The sequence below is a fragment of the Ananas comosus genome, linkage group 24, assembly GCF_001540865.1.
Source record: "Ananas comosus cultivar F153 linkage group 24, ASM154086v1, whole genome shotgun sequence".
NCBI classification, from domain to species: domain Eukaryota; kingdom Viridiplantae; phylum Streptophyta; class Magnoliopsida; order Poales; family Bromeliaceae; genus Ananas; species Ananas comosus.
The window spans coordinates 1,438,329-1,463,041 of NC_033644.1; the positions used below are offsets into that span (position 1 = coordinate 1,438,329).

General features: G+C 36.0%; 2 protein-coding genes across 6 annotated transcripts; one reads left to right on the plus strand and one right to left on the minus strand.

Annotated features, from left to right (window-relative positions):
- Nucleotides 507-12,607, plus strand: LOC109728601 (UDP-N-acetylmuramate--L-alanine ligase-like). 5 transcript variants are annotated; one of them, XM_020259058.1, is made up of 16 exons: nt 507-874; nt 2,223-2,428; nt 2,795-2,865; nt 4,345-4,433; nt 5,314-5,364; nt 5,458-5,553; nt 5,629-5,705; nt 6,180-6,363; nt 7,051-7,125; nt 9,285-9,535; nt 9,698-9,725; nt 10,621-10,716; nt 10,905-10,986; nt 11,632-11,707; nt 11,870-11,919; nt 12,329-12,607. In XM_020259058.1, the coding sequence occupies exons 1-14, from the start codon at nt 539-541 to the stop codon at nt 11,685-11,687; spliced, it is 1,698 nt and encodes a 565-aa protein (XP_020114647.1). In that variant the 5' UTR covers nt 507-538; the 3' UTR covers nt 11,688-11,707; nt 11,870-11,919; nt 12,329-12,607. The 5 variants fall into 5 exon arrangements, with proteins under 5 accessions (XP_020114647.1, XP_020114645.1, XP_020114644.1 ...); XM_020259056.1 differs by having other exon boundaries at nt 508-874; nt 9,656-9,725; nt 11,632-11,736; nt 11,817-11,919; XM_020259055.1 differs by having other exon boundaries at nt 508-874; nt 9,656-9,725; nt 11,817-11,919.
- On the minus strand, nt 13,686-24,034 carry LOC109728783 (monodehydroascorbate reductase 5, mitochondrial). The gene is made up of 17 exons (XM_020259310.1): nt 23,820-24,034; nt 23,533-23,719; nt 23,310-23,409; nt 20,714-20,791; nt 20,278-20,349; nt 19,812-19,930; nt 19,279-19,363; nt 18,664-18,753; nt 18,305-18,406; nt 18,116-18,205; nt 16,945-17,025; nt 16,575-16,646; nt 16,410-16,504; nt 16,240-16,328; nt 15,694-15,756; nt 15,566-15,609; nt 13,686-14,032 (listed from the first exon to the last, which is right to left on the minus strand). Exons 1-17 carry the CDS (start codon nt 23,827-23,829, stop codon nt 13,901-13,903), a joined length of 1,509 nt encoding a protein of 502 aa, XP_020114899.1. The 5' UTR covers nt 23,830-24,034; the 3' UTR covers nt 13,686-13,900.

Genomic DNA, 24,713 nt, shown 5'->3' on the forward strand with positions numbered 1-24,713 from the left:
AATTATTGGGATTTTTTTTTTTTTGCATTTACCTCTCTAAAAAAAAATTTTACAAATAGCCTAACAAAATTTATATTTGCAATATTGGCTCTATCCCTGCCACGTAAGCGCCATGTTAGCGTGGATGACGGCGAAAGTTAAGTTGAATACAATAAATTATTTACCGCGTTCAACCGTGTTTTTTATTAGAGTTTAGAATTCACCGTATCCGAACACAGTGAATTGCTCACTGTATTCAACTAAACTTGCTACCGTGCCCACGTGGCGCTTGCATAGCGAAAATAGAGTCAACTTTATAAATATAAATTTTATGAAACTATTTTTGAAAAAAAAAAAAAAAAAAAAAAAGAANATTTGTTTCGATCTGAACCGTACATCCGTCCAAACCCCGCTCCTGTAGGGGCCGCGTGTATCTCGTTCAGTCGCACGTGCGCCACGTGCGAAGGGCCCCCCACCCTTTTTCTCTCTCACGCCCCGGTTCCCGCGCCTTTCGACCTCGGGATTCGCAGTTCGCACCACCCCTCCTCCCCCCTCGTCGATGGCGTCGTCGTGCGCTCTCCTCGTCGCCTTCGGCGCCACCACCGCCGCCGCGCCGGCGAAATCCCGGCCGCGGCGGTGGGCGGGGGCTCCGCGGCGGCGTTTAGGGCTCTCGGCGCCGAGGAGAAGCCGCGGAGGGGCTCTACGTGCTCGCTCGGGCGATGAGCGAGCGAGGATGTCGCACGGCGAGGGCTCGTTAGGGTTTGGGAGTGGGGGAGAGGTGGGGAAATGGGAGGAGGAGATGGAGAAGGAGAAGAAGAGGAAGAAGGGTTGGGTTCATTTTGTGGGCATCGGAGGGTCGGGAGTATCGGCGCTCGCAATGCTCGCTCTAGAACAAGTGAGATCTCATTCAACACCTCTTATTTTTTTATTTTTTTGTTTAATTAAGGCTAAATTACAGAGAATGTACCTTGGTCTTTAGATCGTGTCTCAATCACCAACATACATAAAAATTTGCATAAGTTTAATCCGCATTTTACTACACTATCAAATAGGCTCGAAAATTTGAGATGGTTAATGAATTCGGATGTAAAACTTTATAAAAAAAAGAGTTGGTGGATAAAGTTGATCATATTTAATAAGAGTGAAAGCATGTAAATTGAGTAAATTTCCCCAATAAGATGCTAATTTAGTAGCTCTGTTAAGGAAGAAGACTTTTTTTAGCTCAAGTGGACTAAGCACATGTTTGTTTCACCGAAAGCGGAGGGGCTGAAGTTATTTTCAGCCATAAGTGTCCACTTCCGTCGTTTGGTTCGCCGTAAATTAAATTCGTCTGTAACTCTACTTTCCCAAAACAACGTAATTGACTTCGTGCTGGACTGTGGCGAGGTCAATTACGGAAGCGAAAGAAGTTGGAAAAATAAAAAATGAAAAGTTGGCTGCTATAATTTTTTTTTTCATCCTCTAGTGTGCTAGTGTGGAAATTTTTAGAAAAACAAATAAAAAAAGTGAGACAATTATATTAACTTCCTATCAAACAAATAACGGTGCAAAAATTATTTTCACCTGAACTTCATTTCCATTGAAACTCATTTCCAAGCTAAAAATCAGTTACGGATAAAAAATAAGCCCTAAGACTCTATTTGGATGCATGAATATTTTATTTGGAATATCTTCTTGATTTATCCGAGAAGCACGTAGTATTTGGTAGATAAGGAGTATGATCAAATGTCTAGGATGGTTACCTTATTCGGTCTTTTAAGTCATTTTTTGTAGAATAAGATAAATCACTTATAGGTGAAATATGCTATCCTACTAGACTATGAATATGGAGACCTTTCGAAGAGCAAAAATCAAACTCCTGACTTCCAGTAACACAATTATCATTGAATGTCTTATTCCGACATTCAAACAAGGCTTAAAGATTCAGACAAAAACGTACATGCACCAGAAATAATTAAAACCCTTTTACTTGTATAATTATGATTTCTACAACTGAGGTATTTGTTTCATGTGCTATTTGCTATCTGCTTTAATTAGAAGAATTTTACACCATATGCTATTTGCTGTTCCTTGGCAGTCGTATATCTTTAACCACATGTAAGCTTTTTTTTAAATCTAGGGTAGAATTTTTGAGACAATTATTTTAGTTCAAAACATGTGAATAATTTATCTTTTTAAGAAATTGCTTATCCCTGTTATAACCTGAACTTATTCTGTCATGATTAATCCTTAATTGAACTCAGGGTTTTGAGGTTAGTGGCTCAGATATTAAGTGGAGCAGTTTCATGGACCAATTACAAAGAGCCGGTGCTAGGTTATTTATTGGGCACTCAATAGCTAGTTTTGAAGGGCTCACAGTATCTGCTCAGCCTGATGCAGTGGTAATTTCAAGTGCTATTCCGAAAGATAATGTGGAGATTTTGCATGCAAAGAGTGTTGGAATTCCAATGTTGGTACTTCATTCTGCTTTCTCCTTTTCTTTATATTTTTCTCGACCATCAGTACCTTGTTACTTGTTGTTCATGGAAATGCAAACTTCACCTGCAATATATCCATCAGTACCCACTGGCATCAGAATCGTCAATTTCTCCTGTTATCAATGATGATTTATTCTCTTTTGTAATCTGTATTAGTTTCATATGCACATCTGGAACAAGGCAAAATACTTCTGGAACCACAAACAAAATTTTCATTCCTTGAACGCATATACTAGATTTTCTTAAGTTTTAAATGACTTCATTCATACTCTTCATCTACTATTACTTGAATGAAAGTTTCCTTTTTTAAATAGCTTACATTACTTTGCATTGTTCAGATATAAAAGAGATGGTTGGCTCAAGATGATCACAGACAAGTACAACCTTATTGCTGTCAGTGGAACTCACGGTACTAGATCTTTCTAGGCTCCTTTTTTATCTAATATGTTACAAACCCCCCTATAAATATGATGATTTTCATATGCACCTCCTGCAATATTGAAACTATGCATTTTACCCCATTGAGCTATAGTGATGTATAATGTCTACGGAACATTTATACAGGAGGCATGTCAAAACACTTTAGTTTTACAGGTTTCAATGTCTCAGGGTGCCAAGTGAAAATAGCAGCATCTGTAGGGGTTTCCTGCATTTTAGCCTTTCTTTTTGGCATACTCTTTTCTATATGAGAACACCAAACATTATTCTGTTCTATTCCTGAAGAAATGATCTTTTGCATAGTAGTTTGGTGTCATTCTATTATTCATCCTATTTTGTCTTATAGGACTTTATCAAACTACCTTTAGGTATATCATGCAAATTGTAATGAATATTCTCTTGAAGGTGAATCTTGAGAAGTTAAGCATATTCCCCATTTCTAAGTATACAGGAATAAAAGATTCAGGTTTGAGAACATTAAGGAAGGAGGTGTTCTGTGTGGATTATTTGTGTGCATAAACATTTTGCAAAAACATTCTCATTCATTGTTTCTCATATATATGATGCTAGGTAGATTACTGGGGAAACAACTTGACTTTTTCATTGGTTCTAGATGCTGTAAATGCTGGAGAGACTTCGCACTCTTCTAACAAGCAAAGAAATTTCAATTAATCCAAGAAGAGAAGCCTATTCTTCGCACTGTTGCGATAATATTCCCTCCTGGTGTACATTTTGATAATACCATTATGTAGTTAGCCCTAAAAAGATGGATATAGTTTGAAAATCCCTAAGAGAAGAAATAATCCTGAAAAAATATGATTAGAATCAATGTATACATCAAGTTTATACAAAACCAATTGATTTATGTGGACTTAAATTTTATATAATAGAAAATCGAGTGCAATTGAACCAAACGTAACATAATCTATTAAATCGCCTGCCTGCATCATTTAGTCTCTTAAGATGTGTACACCATGATTGATATTGTGGTTCTTAATTTAATTCCTCACATTAAGTTGTACTTGCTTGATAGGAGATTCAATCAATTTCGTCATTGACGCATGGGAAAGTGATCTTATAGATGTATGTTTATCAGGATTCTATGCTCACAGTCGCCTGTGCTAATGATATATTTAGCCTTTAGATTCAATTGACAAGTTAGCTTGATGTTTGATATGCAATTCTAAGGTCCCGGGTCAAGTCAACTTAGATTTGTTCTGCAGTATAAAGTATGTGATTTAGAAATGCAACTCTCTTCCTGGTTAAAGTGAAACGATAAAAGGTAACATTGAACTTTGTGGAGCTTCCTTCCTGACAGGAGAATTATTATGGTCCACTATTAGAAATCTCCCTATGCATGAAATTCAGTTAGTTAAAATGAAACAAAAACAGTCAATATTGCCCTTTAGGAACTATTATTCTGGCCTTTTAATTTTTCTTCTTATTGCAGGAAAAAGCACGACAGCGGCAATGCTTTCCTATGTGTTGGATTCTATGGGGGATAATCCTATAGCTGTCGTCGGAGCAAATGTTCCTCAGGTATGTTCTTCTAATTTATCTTGCAAGGAAAACTATTTAGTTAAAGATGCAGATTAGATTTGAAGTTAGGTTTTTTCTCATATGATCAGCTAATATCTTTACATACAGCATGCTAAACTTAATAGGTTTATGACTGATTAATAAATTACTTTTCCATTGGTGCATCATCAAAACTCAGATTGTAAATTCAATAATTGGATAGGTAGTGCTTGTCTTTTCACTTAGGAAAGGTCAAATAAATGACAATTCACAAGGTTTCCAGTTATATGCTTATAATTTTGCTGCTTTTTTACATTCGGACGATTTTAATGTTTGCAAGTCCAGCTACTTGTGTGTATTTCAAGGAATTATCCTTCAATGAGATTCGGTATGACATAAGGATTTAAGTGCCTATAGGCATAGACTGTGCCAACTGTGTCATACTTGTCGACAAAGTATTGGCAAGGTATGGTCCCCTGCCGATGGAACGGCCCAAAATTCTTTTTTTTGAAATTAATAAGTAATTATGTCACTAGAGTACAAAATATTTGATAAAGAATATATTAAGAGCAATGAAAATATGTTAATGACAAAGAATTTAAGTTGTTTTGCCCCAAAATGTGACGAGTGACAACAATTTGTTATTATGCCAATGGCACACATCGACACAGCTTACTACACACTGTTCCTTATCGTGTTGGTAAGTGCTCGGCACAAACCCGTGCTGTAGCCTTTAAATCCTTGGTATGTCATGTGACTGGCTATTGAAGGAGCAAAGGCTTGCACATATACATATGTACATGCGTAAAAGGAAACATGCTTACTTGAATGCGTATGTTTTTATACTGTATTTTGTTTCATCAATCAAGTTGTATAATACAATGTACATCATACCTTTCAGTTTTCAGGAGGGAATATTATTTCAGGCAGCGGTCCGAACTTTGTTTTGGAGGTATTCAATCTCAAACTTGGAGATTGCCGAAGTACTATTGTTGTGACTTATGAGATTATATATCTGTGATCCATTTATCATCTTTTTTTTCAGGCTGATGAATACGATAGCTGTTTCCTTGGGCTGTCGCCTTATATTGCAGTAGTAACGAATGTGGAATGGGATCATGTGGACATCTTCCCAGATGAGGTAATTTTGAATTTGTATATCATAATAATTTTTACTTCAGCTCGTTCTAAATGGACCTCTTAATTTAATGTTTAGGGTGATGTTGAGAATATATTCCGGCAGTTTGTTCATCGAATTAGAACCGGCGGCCATCTCATATTATGTGGAGACAGGTAGACACATATCTTAGCAATACAACATATTTGACTGTTGCATGTTGCATTTGACATTTGCAAACTACAATCCTAGTTTATGAATATTATTATGTCTGTGATCACGAATAACTCACCTCGCACGGCTAATCTTTTTCTGAGTTCTTGTGGGGTAGTTTCATAATTCAAAATAGTATTTAAATATATATGGGTATTAGGTATTGTAGATCCATGGCTTTCAGTAGACGCAAGCATCTACTGTTAATTTTCTCTTATAACATAATATCATCTCCCCTTCTAGTTCTCTTTCTCTCTTTGGATTGTATCAGAAGTATTCATGAATGTAGTGGCCCTTCTTATGAAAGGCAGCATTTTTTGTGAGTAGAAAAAATAACAAACAATCTTGCAGATTGATGGTTTTCTTTCCTAAGGTAAATATCATTTGGTTTATATTTGTTAACTTTCTATTTACAATGACTCAAAGCTTTAGTTCAGTCCAGGTGCGTGTAAATTGCTCAGCGAGTCCGCCAACGACGTAGTTTCTAATAGGAGCACAGGCTCAAGCTCGGCGGTACTCAATCATAGCTACAGCACAACAACTTATGGGTTATCTGACAATAATGATTGGTGTGCATCCTCTATCACTCCAAACTCGCAAGGTGGCCAACGATATGTCCTGGTGATTCCCTCAACATTTTACAATCACCAGATTGTCCTTTCAATTAACTCCTATATGTAACAGATGTCTGATCAGTACATGCCAAAATATTTTTTTTTGACACATCAAATTCTTAATTGGTGTTCATTGTGCTAGTAGCGATTCAATATATGATTATGTCAATTATGAATTCCCTTTAGGGGTTTGCAAAATAGCTGTTTAAATAGCCGAACCAATGAATTTTGATTTAAATCAGTTTTCTTCCAAGTTTTTCTTGGTATTGGTTTGAAGAATTACCAAAGTGAAGAAAACTGGGTCCTGTATGGCTTGGGTTATCAAGACCAACCCAAACCAGAAAAACCAAAGTATACATATATTTCATTGTTAGTTTAGTATTGCTCTTTTAATCCGAAGTGGTTGTTTTGTTGAATCATCATCTGCCATTAAAACTTTTGAGTAGTGATTTTGGTCAGTTGCTCGTTTTACAGCAACCTTACATTGTAAGTCACTCAATTTTGCCTTTAACATAACATTTTAATTTTGTTGTGTATCGCTTTTGCATGTTGTACTCATTAAGATTTTTATGAAAAGGACGAAAAACCACCCATTCATGTGTTATTGATGAAACTTCTTGCACGATAAACATCAATTCTGTTTTGCAGATAGAGCTGTAATGGATGTGTGATACAATTATTTTCTAATTCACAGCATTACAGAGGACGCAAAATTGCAAATATCGACTTACTACTACCAGGAGTTCACAATGTCCTTAATTCCTTAGCGGTTAGTATATTCTTTATGTACCATGCCAATTTCTCATGTTTTACTAAGCATAGACCAGCGCAAAATAATTAATTTGTTTAAAATAGCTTTCTATTAGTCAACCAAATTAATGAACAGAGGGACAATCTTTCATTTTGATCCTTAACTATCATTAAATTATGGAATTACTACTCTCACTTGTTTATTGGAATGATTAGTGATACAGCGATTGTTTTGTAGCGCTTTAATTATGACATATCTGAATAGTCATCCAACAATCAGAACATAGGTAGATAAATGACTGCCCAACATAACTGCATTCTAAATCAACAACTTTTACCAATGCATACGATGCCAGTTGTAAAAAGAAATTTAAATAAGGCATCATTAAGATTTTGCTCTGTCGAAAAAGTTCATTGGTAACTCCTATGGTTGTATCTCCATCATTGACACTTTATTATGCACCAGGCTGCTGGTGCAATATATAAATTCAATGAGATTAGATCATTGTTGCGAATAAAATCAATGCACAAGACTTCTGATAGCTTTGAAGTCTTAGGTAAGGATTGTTGTGCCAGTGGCACGAGACCTGCTGGAATGACATGTAGTAGTACGACAGTTTTAAAAGGAATGTAATCCTCTAACATACAAGGGCTTCTGGAACCTCTGCGCTGCTTCAAGAAAGTAAGGGACATATTTATACAAACTTTTAAATATGGATAAAAGTGGAGAGAAGAGCATGAGGGGAAGTATGGAGGAAAGAGACAAAACTTAGAAGGAGAAGATAAAATTTGCTGCTGGTACTCTCCAAGGACGGCATATCATGGGATCATGAATCTTATTCGGATTTGCATCTGACGATCAATGTATATGTAAAATCAACAACTTCCCTCTTGTTGCCATATAGTTTCTTTCTTTTCAATAAGACCTCCTTAGGTATTCTTGTTGCAATCAAATCTCGCTCTATTTCTTTATAGGATTTGATTCTATTTACTATTCTGTCTTGTAAATCAAATATCTTTAAGGTATATAACAAATTACATTCACAGAATCTACATTCTTTGCTATTCTTGGTTCGTCACTTTTTGTGATCATGATCACAAACAAACTATGGATTGGAAGGTGCGATCCTCATTGTGGCTATAAGGGGGGTATGCCATTCGGCAAACACGGGATAAGAGTTCTCCATCGATACCAGATCAACATCTTAACTAAGTATAGGTATCAGTATAGAAGTTCATTCTATATTGATCACTCATGATAATTTCGTACAAACTTAGCCTAGCACCAAAGGACCACAGGACAAAATGGGTATAGTTGAATCAGCTAATATAGAAAACAAGTATCAGTGTAGATTGGTAGAATGCTAACTATGCCATAGGAGTCTGTAGACATGGATTACCTAGAATCATTGGTATAACTAGGTAAAAATTCTTGAAAAACAAGACCATGAGTAGATTCAGTAGGTCTACCTATTGTTAGTTCCAACTTTTGAAACTTTAGGCCTTGTTATTGTGTTTGTCTTTTTTCTTTTTTCTTTTTTTTAAATAGAGTTTCTACGCAAAAAGGTGCGGGGATGGATACGGGATTGTTTGCAATTCTTGCATCTAAGGTGTTTTGTTTGGCAACAAGAAATAAAAATTTAGAAACAACTTCTTCTTTAAGAAGTGTCATCTACCACTTGGTTGGGTGCATATACTACTTGGCCGGATGTGTTGCAAGCTAACCAATTATGACAATAAGGAAAAAGTTTTTTCATGGTATATCAAATTATATAGAATTAGTGTTAAAAAAAACAATATAATGGCACCATATACTACTTGGCCGGATGAGCTAACCAATTATGACAATAAGGAAAAAGTTTTTTCATGGTATATCAAATTATATAGAATTAGTGTTAAAAAAAACAATATAATGGCACCAATGCCAAAGAGAGGCTTTGACTTTTTTTTTCCAGAATTTCCATTAAAAATAATATATTATTGGTGAAAAATCATGGTAGTCTTTTTTACGCAGCAAATGAGTTTTAAATTCATCATTTGAAATGCTTGGGTAATGAATTTTTTACATCGAATCCAGTGCACCATATTAAATGCTCTTTTGTTATCTAATGGAAATCTCAGCATTCAAATTCATTTTGGTAAAGTCTTATGTCGTTTATTTCATTTTCCAACTCGCAGGTTATTGCTAGTGTAGCTGCATTGCATAAAGATAGAAATAGTTTAGATAGTACAATCGATTCTGTGAGGATTCACTTGAGTACATTCAAAGGTGTTTCTCGACGATTCGAGTTGCTTGGTACTGTTAATGGATGCCAAATATATGATGACTATGCTCATCATCCAACAGAAGTTCGTGCTGTTCTACAAGCTGCAAGGCAAAAGTTCCCTTCTCAAGCATTATGGGTGGTCTTTCAAGCACACACATTCAGGTTTTCTTTGAAGATCTACAAACTTCTAGACATGTTTCTTTTCTTTTCTTTTCTTTTAAAGAAAGATATGTTGTTAGCATTAGACACTCCATTGCAATGTGTTTGACATGTACTTTGTAGCCGTGTATCTGCGCTGATGAGTGAGTTCTCTACTGCCTTCAGTATTGCAGATCATGTGATAGTTTCTGAGGTAATATAGTAGTTCCTTTACTTTCTATGTGGTAATTGCACTGTTAAACTTTTGGTGAAATGGTGAAATTTCACTTAGGTCGTCAAACTTTAATTGGTTTTAAGGCATCAAACTTTAATTTCTATTCCAGTCGGAGTACTACTCAAATTTCGATTAATTTTTTAGTGAAGTAATAATATGGTATCTAATTCAGCTACCGATAAATGATATGGTGATGACTGCATTTCATTTGCTATATCATCTCAAAATTATAATCATTCAACTATTACATCATCTTGAGAAAGGTGATTTAACAACCGAATTAGCAATCAGATCATGTCTAACAGATAAATTGGCATCGTGTCATCATGTCATCTATAGAAGATGGTTTGGTAATGGAATTAGCTATCAAAAAGTTAATGCCTAGTGTAACATAGTGACCTGATTGAAACATAACTTAAAGCTCAATGACTAAGTTGAAACTGTTACCCAAAAAGTTGATCTGCGAGGAAATAGGCCCAGGAATATATGTTAACACCCGGACTCACATGCATAATGAATATGAAAGGTATGTGAAATTAATAGGTGAGGTAGGAGATGAGAGCTTAACCCAATATATCATGCAGGAATTTGACTTGTTTAATGTTAAAGGTTGTGATTGAACCCATGATTTCATAGAATGAAGAAGTATAGAATTGACTTTGATATCATGTCACCCAAAAGATCGATCAGTAGGAAACAGGCCCAGGAATATATATTAACAGAAACAAAATAAAGTTCAGTAACCTAAGTGAAATCTCACTTTGATGTTCAGTGAACAATGGTGTAATTTGCCCACTTTCTATGTTTTGGTTGTTGTTGAGTGCAGATTGTCCACATTAATTTTAGATTATGCTGTTTTTATCTTTCTTTCCAGATTTATGGTGGAAGAGAAACAAATAAATGGAATGCGGATGCGAGAGATCTATCGGCTTTGATCTCAGGCCCATCGGCTGAATATATTCCTAAAATGGTATGTACATAAATAATTCCTGCTTTCTTCTTGTTCATTTATACTTCTTTTTACTCTTGAAAATTGTTGTGTATCATAATGTATCACTTCAATAGAAACTATTTATTGTACAACGATTTATTGATTTTTCTGTGCATTATTCTTACTTGGTTTTTTTTTTTTCATTGTGAATTTCTTTTTGGCTTTAGGATGATGTGCTCGATAAATTGGTGCTTAAAATACTATCAGAGAAGAATCAAGAAACAGTAATCTTGATAATTGGTTCAACAGGTACTTCATTTTGGAAGATTAATAAACAATTACCATAAGAAGTGTCCGGCTATTATATTTTCATGAGTATGATCGCAGTTGTTTTCATAAGTCGTTTTTGATGATAGAACTTCCGAATCAACCATCCATACCGTTTGACATAATTTAGAGCATGTAAATATTCTAAAGACAGAATTTCATGCTTTTTCTGACATTATATACCTTATAATCAAAAGGACTAAGAATTGACAATTTTAATGACTGGTATGAGACGTTTTTCTTCGGTGTAGAAGAATTATAACTGGCTGAACTTTTTATAGAAATTTTATTCATTATTTAGATCGAGATCAATAGCTCTGATCTTGAAATAAAGAATCGGATCCTCTATTTTTAGGAGGTCGTTCGATTTTGGCCGTTCATTTTATACCTGTTTGATGAACTCTATTATAATTTCGAAAAACTTACAAAATTTAGTTTTTAGGTATCTCAAATGCTCTAGATCATGTTTAATGGTACGGATAGTCGATTTAGAAGCTATATTATTGAAAATAATTTATGAGTATGAAGACCTACGTACTCATAACAGTGCAGTAGCTCTACTTATCGTGAGAACTTCAGTCATGTCATCAGAATGATAATTTCCTCTATTACCCTTCACTTTTATAGGTGACATTGTAACTCTGGGACCGAAACTCCTCAGGGCATTGCAGGGAAAGTCATAATATGTATTAAGATGATCTTGGTATGGCCATCTGAATTCTTGTCTATTGGGTGCGCTATTCCTACATTTCTTTGTAAAACTTCAATAGAAATAAGAGGAAAGGGCCTCTCACTGCTGCTGTTCATTTCAGAAACCTCACACTGTTGCATAAGTTATTCTGAACTCAGATTCACCTTCCAACAGGGAATTTCTCGCTGACATCGGAGCCGCTGATAGAAATAGGCCTGTTAAAAGTAAGCAACTTTTTATTTATGGGAAACCAAGTAACTGTGCTCCCCTTCTACTGGCAATGAAAACCATGGAAAAAATTTGGTGTATGATTTGTGATGTGTCCCAGGCACATGGAGAAAAAGAAAACATTTGCAAGCCCAATAGAAACTCCATTTGAGTTAGAATTAAACAGCTACGATTCGAGTCGAATAGAGTTGTGATTGGATTAGCTTTGAATTCTGTATGTTCTGGGATTAAAACAGACAGCTTAATACATGCTTAGATATCCATTTGAATGCGAATTTTGATAGTTGAGATAAAAGGATAAATAAGCATGGAAAAAAGTGGGGCATGTGTAAAAAAAGTTTGGCATTTATCAAAAATTTCTTATTTATTCATTTTATGAGTTGAATTTTATTATTTTCTCTGCAGGCTTAGTGGAGATAGCCTATGGCCTATGGATATCCTTATTCTTCTTTAAGAAGGTCACTCAGCACAAAGGGAAACTCTCCTACAATGTGACTTTCTATTTTCAAAATCTTGATTCTTGGAGAAGCTGCTGGTGTTCTCTGAAACCGAAAAAGAGTGCTTGGTTAGATATCGAAATTTTTCGAAGAGGTATTGGTATTCAATTGAAGCTGTACCATAAAGTTTTCAATTAGGGCTTTTTATGGAATTTTTATTAAGCAATCATCTGTACCAAGTATGCTTCTTGGCTGATTTTTTTTCTTTTTTTTTTTTTTTACTTGACCAAAGTTTAAAATGATTAGATCCCCCCTTGAGGGGACAAAAAGAATCTCCTCAAGCATGTTCCAGTAGTAATTACTCTTGCATCTGTTCAATGCTTAATTTAGGATTATTAGGTTTAGCTCTTCTTAGAGGGTTTAAAGGGTAGAAACAATAAAATAAGAGGCCATTTGTTTCGCTGGTTTATAACATTTGTGTTATATTTAAGAATGCCACGCGCGTTACAACTAACTTATCATGTCACCTGTGTTTAGAGATTACTCGGAACTTGCATTTTCTTGTTTATGAATTATTCATGGTTTTTATTTAGTAATTGTAACATGCCTGCTAGTTGGAGATCTTTGATGATTGATTACACAACTTCACCAACACCTCTTACAGCTTCGCAAATTGAGTTGTACGCTGACGTTTTAAGTATTTCGAATGGAAAATATAGAGAATTTAAAAACTGAAGCCACTTATACATCAAAACACCGTGTTGTAGAAAAATTTAAACTCGACTTAGGCCTAATTTGGTATTGAGAGAATTAGAGTAAAAAAATATAGAAATAGGCTTCTGTGTTGTTCTCCGATGGGACCGTAGAAAATATATTTTAACTAACTAATCGCGATATACAAAACATAATATTACGTACGGAAATAAACAAGATATTTTTTCATTCTACTTTCTCACCGGACGTAACGCAATCTTTCCGCAATACCAAACAAAACCTTATTATTATGTATAGGTGAGAAATATAGGAAGAAATCCATTAGGGCTTCTAATTTGTGTTCAAGCAATTGTTTTCCGGGACTAACTTTGCAATTTACCTCCCAAAAAAAAAGGTTTAAGGCATTGGCAAAATGTAACCCCCCTCTCCCACAACAAAAAAAAAAAACATTTTCTTTTTTTTGAGAGAGAGATAGGTAGCACGCTACCCGCTTCGTTTATTTTATTTAGAAATAAACTTAAGCTAGAAATGTGAATCAACTAGAATTCGAACTTGGAACCTCGAATACCAACCATCAAGCCCTTTGCCACTTGCTCTAGGGACGGTCGGTAAAAAAACACATTTTCACATGAGATCGAAGATAGAGCAATGCAGGTTAATTTACCAAAGGATAGAGCAACTGTTGTAGCCACTACTTCGAGAACAAACTTTGAAAGACATTATAGCGCATGAAGATCCAAGGAAAACAATTCCCTGATTTAGATAGGTAGCCGTAATACCGAGGATTTATTGAAATCGAAATCATCGAAATCACAAAGCTTTCGCACTATACAGCGGAACCAGCTTTGAGGGAACTTCGCGCAATCTCGAGGGCGTCTTCTATGGAAGAAGCACTCTTGAGCTTAGCTTTGTCGACCAGCGGCTGAGCCTTCGCAAGTTGAGGTAGAAGAGAGACCTCCTGAAAAGGATATAACACCACAAATCTATTACAGTCTAAAAAGGAATTGCAGATTTCTGTTAATGATACCAAAAAAACGTTTCATACGATGTTAATGATTCAGAGTATCAGATTACAGTGATAGCAAGTAAAATCCATGGAAACTCGACGAATTAACCCAAGTTGATGCGAAAAGCAATTTTGGACTTGTGTTACAAGTAACAAGCTCGCGATCCAGAAAAGTTACTCACTTATTATGGAGAGCTTACAGAGAGAATCTCCTTGTGGGATGTGATCAGTGGTCAAGTATGGTCTGTTCTATTATGCATAGCAAGTTTCTTTCCATTGGCTTAAAGAGTGAAGTAACTTCAATTTTCAGGAAGGTTTCCCCGTTTTTGAAATATGCACTGAAGTAGAATAAGAGTTTTAATCGAGGGGACTTTACACTTTTGTAGTTTTTTTCTGCAACAATTTCGCATGTTGATTGTAAATTTCAACAGCACGATCTTCACTCAAAATCTATCATTGTTGCTATTGACCCCCTAGTACTGAAGGCTGGAGTCTAACAAAATCTGCTATATCAAGTAGACCACATCAAGGGTGATGAACGAATCTATCCCCCTGTTTGGCCGCGCGGTCGCGTGCCGCAAAAGCGGCGCACGACTGCACAAAAAGGGGGTTTTGGGAAAGCGGTGCGCGACTGCACAAAGAGGCGTATCAGAGCTTTTCCAAGAAGCCCTGCGGTGCGGCCTGCACTGCAGGGCCAAGCAGGCCCTATATCCCATTTCCACTAATAGCTGGCTTGGATATCAGAGCAGACCTAAAGCCCTGTTTGAATATTGAAATAAGATATCTAACACTAATTTATTCAGTATGAAAATTTTCTTGTGTGATGCGAAGCTAGAAGTTTGATTTTTACTCCTTAAAAAGGTCTTAGCTTTTATGATTTGGTAGGATAGCATATTTCACCAATTAGGTGATTTATCACATTCTGAAAAAATAGCTCGAAGTTCGAATATAATATGGTATCCATTCTAGACATTTGATCACCCTCCTTATCTACCAAATACTACATGTTTTTTGAGTAAATCGAAGGATGTACCGATCAGATGTTCATGCATCCAAACAGGGCCCTCATAGCGCTATTCCAACTAACAACAAGGAAGACAGTCAAGAGATATCATCATGCTGCGCATTCACGTTTCACGAGGCTTCATTGGAATGGTTTGCAAAGCACGCGCCAAGACAGCAACTTAATATGGCGTAATATCGAGTTTAATCACCATGATGGTTGCAGAAGAAAACTAAAGGACTAAACCTCATCTACTACCTAAAACTATCTAGGTAGATGACTAATAACTTGTTCAGTAATCCTGTTATATATTTCACAGGGGATACCTTGTGCTTCCTCCTCGATTCTAGTGATAAGGTGTAATTATGAAAAACTCTATGAGCTTCTAATGAATTCTTTCAGAAAAAATGGATGTCTCAAGCTTCATGCAATCATAATAAGGGCTCTAAAAAGTAAAAATGCAATAATATGAAAATTTGTACCTCTGAGCTTCCACTCTCGAGAAAAACTCCTTTTAATCTACTGTCTGAAGAAGCAAACAATCAAAAGCTCAACAAATTATCAAACAAATATAGCAATGAAATGGAAAATATTGGGAACAACAGATTACCAGAGTCAATCCAGAAAGTAGCGACCTTTGGATCGAAGTTTCCAACTTCAATAGTCTCACCAACTAATCAAAGCAAAATAAATTGTTCAATGAATGACCAAATAACAATGATTCAATAAATTCTAAAGGGTGGTAAACTACACTTTTGGTTCTCAAACTATGAGGTGAGTGACACTTTGGTCCTCAATTTTAATTTTTTGCAATTTCTAACTCGGAACTTTCTGAATTGTTATAATCAAGCCCCACAACTCACTTTATTTGACTAAATATTGATGCGTCACTAATGTGAAAGTGATGTAGCAATGTTGTAATTAATGACACGGTAATAATTAAGATTCACATCACTTCCACATTAGCGATGCGTCAATATTTAATTAACTAAAATGAATTGTGGGACTTGACTATAATAATTTAGAAAGTTCGAACTAGAAATTATAATAAATTAAAGTTTGAGGACAAAGTATCACGTCCCTCATAGTTTGAGGACCAAAAGTGTACTGTACCCTATTCTAAACATAAGAAGATTTCTTGTCAAAATATATCTACCATTATCTCCGTAAAATTGCCACCAGATTTTCCTTGTGCTTCCCTCATATTCGAAAACTCTTGAATAGAAGTATGGGAGATAATCATATCTAAATCAAATTTGAAAGAGTATAAATTAGTAGGTAAATCAACGAACATTATTAAAGACACGGTTAATGTTAATAACTTACGGTTGAGTTTGGGCGGTTAGGAGTGTTCTAACACAATGCTGTGCTGACTTGCGAGCATGATCAACATGCTCCACTCGTGCTGTTCGGTTGTAGATCTTCATGGAATAACAAAATCAAATTTTAGTAAGTTGATACAAAGTGAAGGAAAATCATAACAATGTCTACCTTTAAAGGAAATGCTGCTACATCTCCGACAGCAAAGACACCAGGCAGACTCGTCCGGAAGTGGGAATCAACCTGTGAAAATGGAAGATATTCTCGCATTGGTTATAAAGGCACAAACATGCTGGGAGAGGAAATGAGAAAGAATGGGAATTGAGGTTAGCCTCTTCAGTCGTTGAAGTGAAATCAAACTCGATGAAAACTAAAGAATAGGACTAGCAACTGAAGAATATGAGCATTCCTCATATAAGTATAAAAGAGAAAACTAATCAAAGATATAAGCCAAAAGCCTTTTGCAATTGCCTACAGACGAATGTGACTAGTGATGCATGAATTAACAAGCGAATGAAAGAAGTCTAGAAGAGACACGAACCTGTATTCCGCCAACACTATTATTCAACCCAACAGCCTCGAAAGGACTAACAACTGGTTTCGCTCCAATACCTACGACAACCTGCATCAATAAAGACAATGAAAATTTCAACAGTTTGGAATAAAAACTTGACTATGAAAGTCACCTAATATAAGCAAGAAGGTAATACCAAATACATTTTCCAAATAATACTATCAAACACAAGACAGCCTTGGGTTCTATATCCCTACTCTTTTCACACCAATATCAATGATTACTACTATGCATGTACATAATGATTCAAATACTGCAGGAGCAATTTAAAAATAATAATAATAATAATAATGATAATAATAAAAATAATAATAATAAGCAGGGAGAAACAAACTCTAAAACATGTAATATCCTGCTATCATGAAAGTGTTTTGTTTATGCGAGCAACAACTGCAACGACTAAGGTTGATAATCAACAAACTGGCTAATTTTACAAGAAGCTTCTCTCTTGCCCAATTCAGTCGTAAAAACTTGTTCAAGAGCCTCCTTAATTTCATTCGTGCTTTAGCAGATCCCCATACTGTTCGGAGAAGGGATGGACGGTGTGGAAACGATGATGGGGTGATGATTATGGTTTTGCCCTGCCTCAATTACAGCTTCTCTAAGAGAAGCAGCAAGCAGGTATTTGGCAATTATAACATTTGTGGTGGGCGAAAATTCAAAGGCTTGAATTTGAAGGTCAAGCTTTTGGTACAGGGGAAAGGTATTCTGGAGCAGTGTATTGAAACATTTATTAGTGCCTCTTTCAACTGATCTATTCAACCAAAACTGTACAAACTTAGCTAGGCCAAACAAGCCATCAATCAATGCAAGTAACAACAAAAAAAGATCCCTCAAACAAATTCACAATGTGAATGAAATCAAGAGTATCCTACCAATAAATTTACCTAAAAAGTCTACAGCATACATGTCTGTACCAATTTTTTTCTTTTTAATGTTAAGCATATCAAAAGTTCCCCTTTAGAAAACAATAGCAATTAAAAGCTTGTGAGCTAAGCAAGAGAATCCTAGCATCATATGAATCCATATTTTTCATAAAAAGGGCAAAAAAGAATATAAAAATTTAGTTCAAGAACTCTAAAGATTGTTCTTGCAAAATTCTTTCCTATAATGACTACAGAAGAGCCAGAGTGGCTACCGTATCAGCTTCTATGACAGATCCATTTTTAAGGATGACATTAGCAACTCTTCCACCAGCGCCAGCTTCTAATTTGTCGATAAGAACTCCCTAAAATTAAAAAAAATAAAAGATGAAGAAATCTTAAAATGTGAGAAAATAGGTAGCACCATTAAAAAAGAAAAAGATCATTGTAAAATTGGAAATCACCTTCATGAACTTGACACCATTCTGCTGATAGAGCTCTTCATATCTACGAGCAAGTGAAGGTGTAAATAATCTTGGCATTATGTGATCCTCCGGAAATATGATCTGTTCAGAACAAATTTTAAATAAAAAAAGCACTGAAAACACGACAACGAACTGGCCTAATGTCTTTTAAAAAATCTTCAAATTCTATCTAATTTGGATAACAAAAATTTATTGAGCTGGTAGAGGTTCCTTAAAACATGTGAAACGTATTCTATGATGGCTATCTAATAGTAAATTTAACACAGCAAGTTTGTATTTTAATGAACAACATCACAATGCACAGAAATATACATAACAAATACAAAATACATCCTTACAGTAGTATCAAGGTTCCACCCGGCAGCAGCAGCAGCTACTTCCATGCCAATGTAGCCACCACCAATAACAGCAACTTTTTTGGCTCTTCCCTAGAAAACCAATTCAAGTACAACAATTGTGATTCAGGTCAAAAAGCACGACTTCTTGAATAGAAAAAGCAAGGCATCTGGACATTAACTTGTAGAGAGAATGGATAGGGCCCTACTGACCAATCTAGAAATAAAAATAACATACTTTCTACAGAAAAAACAAGCCACTTTGATTAACATTTGCATTAAAGAAAGAGTCATGTTCTACTTAGTTTTGACTTTTGGGTTACTCTCCCAATTTTATTGCAATTCCAGCTGATAAAATATAAGATACAGATATCCTGCTTTGCAAATATTAAACGAACTAATGATTCCTAATTGGTTAGTAGGGTTCCCACATGGGCAATAATGGAATGAGAGAAAAGCCAATAGTAATTATAGTCGAACACGCACCACAAATGAAGAGAACAAAAACGTTGTCCAAGTTTACTTAAATTTCTATAAAGTTTGAGGGACCATAGCTCCAGAATATACCCAAGGAAACTGAAAACATTACAGCTAATCATAGAAAGCAGCAGAATATACCAAGGAAGACACCAGAGAATCGGCATCTGCAACATCACGTATGTAATGCACCCCAGGTAAGTTTCCTCCAATCTTTTCCGGGAATCTATAAGAAAAGATCTCAAATGAGCAATGAGGAAAAGGTATTCTAGTCAAACAAACAGACAGAAAATTTTAAGGGTAAAAATTTTGAGCATTGAGCGACCACCATAAGGGTAAAAATTTTGAGGAAAAGATATTCTAGTCAAACAAACAGAACAGCTGCTATAAAAGCAAGTTCCTAAATGATTATACAAATGGTAATATACTAAACTGCATCTATTTGTTCACAGACATGAATAGTGTATAGATTGTTCAAACAAAGTCAAGAAATGGCTCAATCATTTTGAGAGATTAAAATTATCACGATATAATCAATAATAACATAAAGAAAACTATTGCATTCCAAAAGTTTCATCTCCAAATGAACGTGTACTTGTATATACACAAACCACAAATGTGAATAACGGTAACAAAAATAACTGCATTCATCACCCAGATATCATATTACATACCTTGCAGCCTCACAACCTGTCGAAACTATAAGAGATCCATACTTGAGAATTTTCCCTGATGTTGTTGTCACGGTCTGCTTCTGTCCATCGAATGCTACTACTGGGTCTTGATATAACACCTTGAAACAAAACAACATGTAACTTTTGTTAAAATACTATGAAGCATTGTAAGCAGAAACAGCGGCATATTATGATTGCATATTATGATTGGCATATTATGATTGAAGCATAGCCACATAATTCAGAAATCATTGTCGCACAAATAATCTGTCACTAATGCAACACTTCATGCACTCGCATTAAGCAACTAACCACATTGTGATACATGCCTTAAAGTTGAGTTTAGTGTTCAAAGTAACAGACGCGCATATACAATATGATTCACAAAACAGCAGGATATAGCCAAACATTGCAAAGTCCTTGGGATCAAGATGACACAGGAAAAAAGAAAAAAGACTTTATGTACCTCTATTCCATGCTCCGTATACCACTCTGGTGTTTGCCTTTCCCCACTGGAACCAACACAGGTATGGAAACCCTGCATAAAAGGAAAATTTGCAGGCTAAAATTTCCTCAAGCAAAGGTTTACATTACAATTCTCAAATAGTAGGTCTGTAAAACCTAATCACATTTAAGCTTTTTCTACTATCTTATTTTTGAAATGTATTCAGTTGCAAAGCATCTAACAATCATTTTTAGGCAAAGTGATGTTTTATCCAACTAGCTGAGTGTAGTATTATGCAATAAGGACATGAGTAGGTTGTAGCAACAACATTTAGTTCAGTTAATCAGATAATTACCACTGGACTGAAACCATCATAAATTACAGCAATCTACAGTCAAATGCATACTCATTATAGTGAAATATTACTTTTATAGAAAAAGGTTTAGCAAGTTCTTACAGGCAAGCGAGCTGGCTTCTTATCTGGAGGAAATAAATAACCTTTGGTTAATGCTGGCCGTTCATATGGTGCAACAGCCTGGATTGTTTCAAATGCGTAAAGTTAGAAACCAATTTAGACCTACAAACGAAATCTATATAGTATGCATTTTGTAATTAAAGAATAGGTTGGCCACAAAGAAAGTCACAGTATATTTGCTTATAGTGCATCTAGATGGAAGAGTGTTCAAGCTTTCCTCAAAAGAGAAAACAGGATAAGTGAGTAAATGGGTTGGACGAATATATAAGCATCAAATCTTCAAGATAGAGACAATCCATTAAAAATATGCATCCTCATTTGCACATATAATTCTTGGTTTGAAACTAGAACACATAGCCCAACCGCAGAGAAACAGTTGACACTCGTAACAACAACATGTTCAACAAAAGCAGGTTCTGATAGTAAAGCTTTTAGTATCCAACATCCATGAAGCAAATTGGTTGTCCGAAGGGCAATTTTGTAGATAAATAATTGAAAATTGTAGCCTAGTAACACTTCTTTCAAAAGTGTCTTAGCCAACTTGCCAATGCAATAGGGCCATTTGGTTACTATGTTCAAACAGGCTACTAGATATCCACAATAGCTTTGCTGACAAATAAAAAAATTTTGACTCTTGAACAGTTATATGATTTAGGTTGCCCAGCAACCACTTATACAATAAGCTTTTCAAAACACCATATAACCCTCTATCAAACAGGGCCAAACTCAAGGCAATGTAGGGCCACCCTTTTTCCAGCTATCAACAATGAGCAAACCACCGTCATGATCAATTAGTATATAAGATGGATCAGTTTCTACATGAGCCAATCATTTTGCATCGGCCTTCATTCACATGGGGAACCAATGCTGAGTTGAGAATAAAAAAAGAAGCTGAAATCAAAATTCACACTATCAGTTTTTCTTAACTGATAGAATTCCTACAGCTTTGGTTTCACCATTTTCAACAAATTTCAACAATTTTGAGTTTCCATTTTCATGTCAGCAAAAAGTTCACAGCATATTCAAATACAATGAATAATCTGGAGAAATCAGAACAATTAGATAAAACTTTAACCAAGCGTTTGAGAGGCATTTAGATTGCTCTCATGAAGAACACTAATATTTCATGCTGTCATTGTAAACAATAGCTTCTTTTCTTTCAACGTTTTGGCCTAATGTCAAATCTTGACAGACGTTTTATTCCGTCCCTTGGAAAAATTACAAGCGACCAAACGGTTTTGGTTGTTAGAAATAAGTGTATAATAAAGGAGAAGGAATCAATATTCTGAACTGTGGTATAATAGTTTCTACTGTAGCCAGAACAGGTTGTTGGGTAGTCGATTTATTTTCAGCTATCCTACAGCTGAAACTTTTTGGCTATTCAGTGGGTAACTGTTATAGATTGCCCCAACTGCTGATTAAGCACAATCACCAACTAAAAGACCCAGACCCACTAGCAAATCAACCACAATCTCAAAATTCTCACTTTATCAAATGAAAATTTCCCTCACCTACAACATCAATTAAAAGTATCATGTATCCAAAGACATTTTAACCAAGTAATCATGAGTCTCTAACTTGCCACTCCTAATGAATATGTGTTCAAGGTGTGCAATCCAGGATTAGATCCTCCTTTCATTGCAAGCAAGAAACATAATCGAAGCAGCAGTTACAAAGCATAAAATGGTGCACAGATGCAGGTCAGGAATAACATAATCAAGTCATACAACAAAAAGATTATCATGAATTAATTCTCTAGGCAATGATCCACAAACTAGGAAATTCTTACTTATACAGCTAAGTATCCTCCAGAGAGAATTATATAGGAACTTGTTAATCGTAAAACTTAACCTCTTAGAAAACCAGCTAAACCAATTGTGTTTCTCAGATTTAAGTTTTTTTTTGTACTTCAAAGTTCAAACTTTACAATGCACTCCAAATCGAGGGATACAAAATAAATCCTTTGATCATATTCTCAAGAGTGACTAAGCACCAAATTATAAATGACTTTCTTTCTTCAACCTAAAACAAGGATTTAAGCACCCATTAGCACAGGCCATGCCCACCGTGCCGATAAGATATCGGCACGATACGACCATCGTGTGGATGGCACCACTCAAAACAACTTTTTTTAAATTAGCAAGTAGTTGTGGGGACAAAAACAATAAATTTCATGCTATTATCTGGTGGCACAAATGTATTCTTTTGTGATCGGCAAACATCAGTATGGCACACACTATGTCGTACTGTGCCAGTAATTTTTCAGCATGATTCCGTACCACTGCACTTAAATCCTTACTCTTTCAGCACGATCCCGTACCACTGCACTTAAATCCTTACTCTAAAAGTTTCAGTAGCTATAAAACTGTCTTTTAATATTTTAAATTCACCACTCCTGACATCTTGACCCGACACTTTTACTTGAAGCAAGCACGGAAAAATTAAATGAAACTACGAGGCTAAAATGATTTGAACTCAGAATTTCCTACTCTGCAACCATATAAATCTCTCGGACCAACACAAAAACTTAGGCCGTGAGAGAACGGTATTTTAATATTTCTTATCCGGCACAACAGACCTCCTTGGAAACAATGCAGAGGCGGCCGTCGGCCATCCCGTGCTCCACGAAAGTCCGGGCGGCGTACCCCGCCGCGTTCCCTCCGCCGACAATCACAAACCTGCACATTGCAAACCAATCCAAATCCAAATCCAAATCCAAATCCATCACTCCCCATCCAAAGAACACCACCACCAATCAACACAAATCACCACAACATCAAATCAAAAAAGCGCGAGCTCACTCGCGATTCTCATTCGCAAAACCGGGGGAGTTCGCGGCGGCGGCGACGAAGGATCGCCGGAGCGCGCGGCCGAGCGAGTTAGGGCAGCGGGGGACGCGCCGCAACCCTAGTCCCCGCTTCAGAGCCCACGAGGAAGGAGAAGAGGAGGAGGGGGAGAAGAGCACGGTGTTCGCCATGGATCGGAGAGCTGCGGAATGAAGGAGAAATTAGGGTTTTGGTTAGGGTTTTTTCTTTTCTTTTTATTTTTTGAAATTGATTGGAATGAGGACGATGATGAGAGAATGGACCTGAAGACATGAGAGCGCGATCGAATGGTCTCTGTTGATTCGTTTATTAACTTCTTCTTCTTTTTTTTTCACTGAGAGATTATTATTGTTATTGTTGTTGTTATTTATTTATAATTTATGGCTCTTGGAGGAGGTGAAAGGCCAAGAGGCTTGGAAGGAGGGAGTGAAGAAAAAGGAAAAGAAATTGGGGAGGAGCAGAAGGGCAGACAGCCCGAGCAAAAGCGAGGAGGTGCGGAATAGGCGCTGGCAAACGAGCGAGCGGCTCGCGTTCGACTCGTGTTCGGCTCGATATTCGGCTCGCTCCGAGCTCGACTCGAAATTAAATGAGCCGAGCTTGAACAAAATAAAAGGCTCGAAATTCATTTCAAGCCGAGCTTGAATATTACTCGCTCGTTCGAATTAGGCTCGAAAAGCTCGAAAAGCTTGTATATATATATATTATATATATATATATATATATATATATGCTACTATACTATCAATAGTACCGAGCCCTTGTACTATTGCAGTTTTCAGCCGCTTGGATGAAAAGATGTGCGGGTTAGAATGATAGTGTGTCCCGGTTAAATTGATAGTTGGTCCCCTAGGATTGAGTGGGTGGTTGTTTTAATAGTATAAATCTAACGGATGGAAATGATCAAAGGGTAGATCTAACGGTAGAAACTCAATAGTACAAGGGCTTGTACTATCGATAGTATAGTAGCGGACTCATATATATATATATATATATATATATATATATATTATATATATATATATATATATATATATATATATTATATATATATATAGGCTGGGGCTACTATACTCTTATGAGTATAGACCCATTGTACTCATAATTTTTAACCGTTGATTGATGGGATGTGTGTGTTAGGATGATGGTGGTCCCACTTA

What these genes read in the sequence shown, in the direction of transcription:
- LOC109728601 (XM_020259056.1), top strand. Translation starts at nt 539, where the DNA reads ATGGCGTCGTCGTGCGCTCTCCTCGTCGCCTTCGGCGCCACCACCGCC. An exon ending in TGCTGTCAGTGGAACTCACG is followed by an intron (nt 2,866 to 4,344) that starts GTACTAGATCTT and finishes TTCTTATTGCAG; the next exon opens with GAAAAAGCACGACAGCGGCA. An exon ending in TGGACATCTTCCCAGATGAG is followed by an intron (nt 5,554 to 5,628) that starts GTAATTTTGAAT and finishes TTTAATGTTTAG; the next exon opens with GGTGATGTTGAGAATATATT.
- LOC109728783 (XM_020259310.1), bottom strand. An exon ending in ATACGGAGCATGGAATAGAG is followed by an intron (nt 19,931 to 20,277) that starts GTACATAAAGTC and finishes TTTTGTTTCAAG; the next exon opens with GTGTTATATCAAGACCCAGT. An exon ending in GGTGGAACCTTGATACTACT is followed by an intron (nt 18,407 to 18,663) that starts GTAAGGATGTAT and finishes TGTTCTGAACAG; the next exon opens with ATCATATTTCCGGAGGATCA.